The 6,633-nt window shown below is 34.9% G+C and overlaps 1 protein-coding gene across 1 annotated transcript in view; it reads left to right on the forward strand.

Moving 5' to 3' along the window:
* The first annotated feature begins 425 nt into the window (after positions 1 to 425).
* The window catches only part of LOC125045778 (ras-related protein Rab-1A), a 13,369-nt gene continuing 7,161 nt past the window's right edge, over positions 426 to 6,633 (forward strand). Inside the window, exons 1-6 of the mRNA XM_047643205.1 lie at positions 426 to 585; positions 4,907 to 4,979; positions 5,251 to 5,298; positions 5,442 to 5,585; positions 5,693 to 5,824; positions 6,131 to 6,343. Coding sequence (XP_047499161.1) covers positions 563 to 585; positions 4,907 to 4,979; positions 5,251 to 5,298; positions 5,442 to 5,585; positions 5,693 to 5,824; positions 6,131 to 6,331 — 621 coding nt within the window. The 5' untranslated portion in view covers positions 426 to 562 and the 3' untranslated portion in view covers positions 6,332 to 6,343. The remainder of the gene's footprint in view (positions 586 to 4,906; positions 4,980 to 5,250; positions 5,299 to 5,441; positions 5,586 to 5,692; positions 5,825 to 6,130; positions 6,344 to 6,633) is intronic.

Consider the following 6,633-nt stretch of genomic DNA (forward strand, 5'->3'; position numbering starts at 1 on the left):
CCGACGTCACGATTACGTAATAGTTTGCGTGCCAAGAGCAAGAAGCCATAATAATTTTATCAAATTGTTAGGATGGGGTATCCTTGCCGTCATGCTTCACAATTCCTTCTATCACATGACTGAAGAAGTTGGGTGATTCAGTGTGAAGGATGAATCATTCAAGCCTACGCAATAACCAACATTTACGAGTCAGTCAACCATCCACATCTACAACAGGAACCGTCCATTTTCTTTGGATCAAAGCCTGCATATCTCCCATATCTCAACTATTTAAACAACAAAATAAGCATAAAGCCACCTAAATATGCATTCTCATCAAGAGATGACTCCAATCCTTCCAGAATATCCCGAAAGAACATCCAATCCTCGCGGTTTGACAGCACTTGCGTTTCATCCCTCAGGCCATGTCTATGTGGCATGACGTCATCAGCGAGAGCAAACGCCACGGGACGGCCATCTTGTCACAGTGAGGGGAGGAACAGCCTTATATTCCACCTGTTTCTTCGTTGTTTAAAGTCGCCTCTGCGGGAGAGTTAGGTCGCTAAAGGTCCACAAGCAGAAGATGTCGACGATGAATCCCGAGTAGTGAGTATATGGATGCTTTAAAGCTGTTTTTAAGGAAAGTTTTAGTGTTGGGTGTCCGAGGTCGATTTTCGTAGCCAAGTGTGGTTCGATCAGGTGATCCCATTTGACGTTTCGTGTTCGGGCGTCTTATTTCGCCTCCAACTCCTCCTTCCTCGAGGTCTTTCACTTCGATGCAGGACGACAAGGAGGCGTAAATGTTCAATAGGGAGATAATTCGCCTTGAAGAAATGAGAACGAAAGAGAGTTCCGTGGAAGGTCCTGTCACAGTCAGCTGAGCGGGGCCGAGGAGGGGGATCAGCTGCGTAGTAAAATGACAAAGGAAATCGCCCTCAATCTCGATTTTAGGGATAAAACGGGGATTGTCTAGGTGGAGTGGGCATTATCGGGTCCCTTCGTCTCACCCGCTAGATCTTGGATAGAAAAATAGCTTTGTAATGAAGAAAGGAAAGCTCAGGGGAAGAGGACCATAAGGCGGATATTAAAGAGCCAAGTCAACAGTGTTACGTTAATTATAGTTTCCCATGTCGCTGTTTAGTCCTTATAAATGTGTAAAAATTGTGTATAGAGAAAATGGTCAGAAATAATTCTTGGATTTGTGATAAACACGTTTTAATGCAGAGTTTGCAGTTGCCAAATACTTGCCTAAGTTTTCCTAAATTTTCTTTATTGCTTGATAAGGAAAATGTAGTAGTAGTTTGTAAATACTTAGTCAGTCTTATAATTCATATAATTTTGATGTAGATAATTTGACAGTTAAATGGTAATGGTTTGTGTCAAATTTAGTGTTGGTAATAAAGTAATGAAGAAAGGTAAACTATGTGGGTGTATGGTTTGCAATTTCCTTTTAACCATATTGGTGATTAGTTATTGATAAAATCCTCCTTTTTCCTTTGTTACTGGGAGGATTTGGTGTCAAGTAATTAATAAATGAGTTCTGGTTATTATGTTTCTACATTATTATCATTATTATTATTATTGTTATTTTTCATCATGGTGGAAATGAATACCAAGTAATGTTTGAAGCAAGGAAATTTCACCTTTGTTCTAGAAAACCTATGTTACGGGACAGAATAATATTTTATGTTAAAGTATTCCCTTGAATTGTGTTAATTATGATAACCATGTTCCCATGTCACATGACTACCACAGTTCTTATCTTTTTTGTCTGATAGTTACTCCCCATGGTAATAAGTGACAAAAGTTAGAAATTATGCTACAATGATGAGTTTTGATTAAAAATAAAAAGAATATCACTATTTCATGGCCATATTGAAGGTGTGCTTTAATTTTGTTTTGTTTTTTCTGACTTCATTGGTTTGCCCAGTTTTATCAGTTTATCTGAGGGGAGTCTCATTGATACACGTGAAAAGGCAGTTATCTTTTTGAGGGTTCTATCTTTCTTTGTTCTGAAGTGTTGTCTGTATAAACATTTTAAAATTAAATACATATTAGCATTTCATTGCAATAACAAATAAGATAGTATCTTTGCAAATATTTTAGCTCTTCTTTTTTTGTGATATTTGCCTGTTATTTGATCATTTTAGCTTTTCAGATAAAACAGGTTGTAGTAACTAATTCTGCTGTCATCTGGTTAATTCTTGATACTCTTTATGACTCATCCATAATGTATTCAGACAGTCATATCATCTTGTTCTTGTTGCTGTGGATGTGAAGGTTATTTTGAAACCTTGTCAGTTACATATGCTCCTCTTGATTGTCTGGCCCAGGAAGTTCAGGGCGGTGAAAAATTAAGATCTGTTGAGAAAAAACAAGAACAGATAAACACAACACTGACAGTTAATTGTCACAAGAGTCATATATCATCAGAGTTAACACAAGGGATGCTGTTACATGGTGATCTGTAACCTTGTTGGAAGGCCACTCCTCTCACACAGCCACTTTAAGATGGCAGGCAGGTTGGCCACTCAAGGAGAGGGAACAGGGTATATGCACTTTTAATATGGATGTGCACCCTATATGCAATATTAATGTCATTACTTTTTATTGTGATGGTATCTAGACTTGAAATGGAGTCGGGTTTAAATTGCTATGGTTTAAGAAAAAAAGATTGTTCATCGAGGTCAAATTAAGAATCTTAATATATATATATATATATATATATATATATATATATATATATATATATAAAATCCATCAGCAAATCAGCTGTTTCAACTGATCATTTAAACTACTCTCTTGATGTGTGAATGCATTAGCTCATAATGTTAGTAATATCTGGAAACAACATGGTCAAAGTTTGTATTTCAAGGTATTTCAGTATGAACTAGATATAGGAATTGCCCAAATGCGATGGTATTAATGATGTAAATTTTACGTGAAGCTGTGAAGTTGGGGTCTTTCTTGACATGTATGATACAGTGAAGTTAATTCATTCTATTCATGAAGAGAAGGGAAATAGAGAGAAAGTATATCACAATCCCTATGGAAGTAGTGCATTCATGCAGCATATGTAATTGGATCTCGGGATGTTTATTGTGTGTCAAGTGCATCTTGAAATATGAAGCATTTGTATGAAGCAACTTACTATTGGTGCAGTAGAAGCTGTTGGAAACTGGATGGCTTTATGCAGTGATTTTCGTATTTCTCCAATCAGTATTATTGGATCTTTTATATTAATTGCAGTTAGTAGAAATCCAAATGTATTATTGTACAGTTTATTGCTGATTAAATCTTAAAACATTGCAAGTTTTGGACTTGAACTGTTTGTATATTTATGATTTTATACAAATTTATTTTCTGTGTGACTACTCCATATTTTCATTGATAAAATGTAACAGTTTCTGTCAAGGTAGTTTGCAGGTTAAGGAACTGTCATACAAAGACACATTTTTATGTTAGCCTATTTTTAAAAAATATATATATCTATAGTACACCATTTTCAGAGTGGTACATATTAGTGGTTAAACACAAAACCATTTTGTGAACCATTTCCTATACTTTTGACAAGTGAAATGAAAATCCCCCGCCCCCCCCTCCCAAATAACATTTCTAGCCACATAATAGAGAGATCATCAAATTGTTATAAATATTTTGATGAGTGGTTCTCCTTTTCATTTGCTAGTTCGGGATATTTGTTACTTTATTGGATTGTGGAACCAGTGTTAATTTGGGGATTATTGCTCTTTTGGTCTGGTCAAGGTGCACTTTAGAGACCTGGCTGATTTTTCTGTGGACTGTGAACTTTAATTTGCAGTCATCTTAGGAGCTTGACCCACTGGTGACAGATGAAAATTACCAGACACCAGAAGACACCATATCATTTCATGAGCCAATGTTCCAACATACGGAAGCAGGATCATTGCGCAGATGCACATTCTTGCCAGACTTTATGAAAGAACTCCTTGCTTTATGGGTTAAATAATATTTTGCAGTTATGATATTGAAAAGCAATAGCAAAAACAAAATAAAAAGTTACATTTGAAGTTGGCTTAGATGCACCTCAGAGGGTTTGTGAGAGACATTCCTGTTTGAAATAGGTGTACACATTGAATGGAGTGTGATAGGGGGCACTTAAAACATGAAGAGAATGGGTTGTTGATTGTAGAAAGTACACAAAAAAATTGCCCTGTTGTTCTAACCCTTTTATCAGTTTCTTGCAATTTTGTGCATGTGATGAGTGAGTTGTCATAGTGTGCCACTATTTGCTAGGTAACCAGACTGTTGCTCAAGTTTATATCAGCGTGATGGAAACTTGATAGAAATTTATTATATCCTCATTATGCAAAAACAAAGAATAATTTGGCATTTTTATATATTTAATAGTAGACGCATTCATAAAAATTGTGTACTTTAATAAAACAAATGTCTTGGTCTTCAGTTGGACACCGTTAATAATTCTTGTTTGTTTATTTTCATGTGTTTTTAAGCCAGCGTAGACTAGTTTGTCTTTAACATGCTGGTCTTTCATAATGAAGGAAAATCAAAGATCTGAACTGAATTATACACATATTTAAAACATGTCATTTTTTATTTGTTTGGTTATGAGTCTTATTGGTATATTGCTGCTGCTCCATGAAAATGTATACAAACCATTACTTGGAAATTATATGAAGATTTGTATAGATTCTATGATGCCTCTACTTTTGAGGATAAATATAGCAGGAAGTAAGATAAAGTAGGAAAACAAAGGGCAAAAAATAAAATATCATATCTGTCCTTTCATATTATAAATGCACACGCTGACTCCAAACTTGGCATCCATGCAGGTACAGGTTCAGTAGAAGTGGAACTAGAGATAAGACACTGTCTATTCCACCAATGCGAAGAAAATTGCTTAATTCCCTCTTTTAAAACCTTTCAGTGACTACCTGTTCAAGCTTCTGCTGATTGGTGACAGTGGTGTTGGAAAGTCTTGCCTCCTTTTAAGATTTGCGGTGAGTATTGTCCATTGTGTGCATAAAAGTTATTTCTTATGCAACCAGTATGGGCTTTAATGCATAGTATTTATTAGCTGTAAGTTAATTGTAAAGTCTGTGCTATGATAGTATACAAATTATTGTTAATTATTGTCTATACATTTCAGTATTATTATTAGAAAGGTCTGGACTGTGCATTTTTTATGTTTGTATCAATGGGAATGAAAGTTCTATATCTATCCATATTAATTATTATCTGTGATATATAATACCTATTTATCTATTTCAGGATGACACATACACAGAGTCTTACATTAGTACCATAGGTGTAGATTTTGTAAGTATACACATGATTAATGTATTTATTATAAGCTTGATATTTATATTTATTATTAAAATTGTCATGATGGAATCCCATAACTTAACCTGCTTTGATGAGTGGCAGTAAAGAATTTCAGTCTAATTTTTATTATTTTTCAGAAAATTCGAACAATTGAACTAGATGGCAAAACAATCAAACTCCAGATCTGGGACACTGCAGGACAAGAACGTTTCCGAACCATCACATCATCATATTACCGGGGAGCTCATGGCATCATTGTTGTATATGACACGACTGATCAGGTTAGAACAGTCAAGAAATTTTAAAGGGAATGATGCAATTCTAGGTTTATAGTTTAGTCTTGGAGAAAGACAAAGAGGAGGAGTAATGTTTCTTCATTTCCTTACAGGAATCCTTTAACAATGTAAAGCAGTGGCTTCAGGAAATTGACCGGTATGCATGTGAAAACGTCAACAAACTTCTGGTGGGTAACAAGTGCGATCTCACCCACAAGAAAGTTGTGGATTACCAGACGGCAAAGGTAAGATTCTTTTTTTTTTTTTTAATTAGTTAATTAATTTTTTTATTTTTATTTATTTATTTATTTATTTTTTTGTTCACTGGTTAGTAATGGAAAACTTGTTTGTATCATGATATATTTATTATTTTTCTTATAATTGTTTTATTGTCATTCTTTTTGTTATTGTTATTATTTTTTTTTCTTTAATTTTTTTCAGTAGTAGTAGTAGTATCAGCATCAGTATTAGTATCAGTATTAGTATTATTTTATTGGTAGTGAGTTTCCCACAGTGAGCAGCTTTTGATTGCTGTTTGATCTCAATTACAGGAATATGCAGATTCCCTTTGTATCCCTTTCCTTGAAACATCGGCCAAGAATGCGACCAATGTAGAACAGGCCTTCATGACCATGGCGGCTGAGATCAAGAACCGTATGGGACCCCCCTCCGGAGGTGCTGCTTCCACCCAGGGGGTCAAGATCAACCCCAGTGCCCCCGTGGAGCCAAATACAGGTGGCGGGTGCTGTTGAACACACTCATAGGTACATTGTCTCTTTGTATTGTTGAACTGTTTTTACGTTTCCCTCTCTTCCTTTTTTTCTTGGAATTTTGTTTATTATTAATTTTTCATCTACTGCATGTGAAAATGGTATGGTCTTTAACATCAGTCTTCATTATCTCTTGTTAAATAATGGTTGTATTAGGTGTCTTGATGTTAATGTTAATATCCTGACTTTATCTTGTAATTTTATTGTGTCAGTTATTGGACTATAAGTTTATTCAAGACGTTTTTGTATTTGATAAAAGAAATTCTTTATTCAAGATTTTTTAT

The sequence above is a fragment of the Penaeus chinensis genome, chromosome 38 (assembly GCF_019202785.1).
Source record: "Penaeus chinensis breed Huanghai No. 1 chromosome 38, ASM1920278v2, whole genome shotgun sequence".
NCBI classification, from domain to species: Eukaryota; Metazoa; Arthropoda; class Malacostraca; order Decapoda; family Penaeidae; genus Penaeus; species Penaeus chinensis.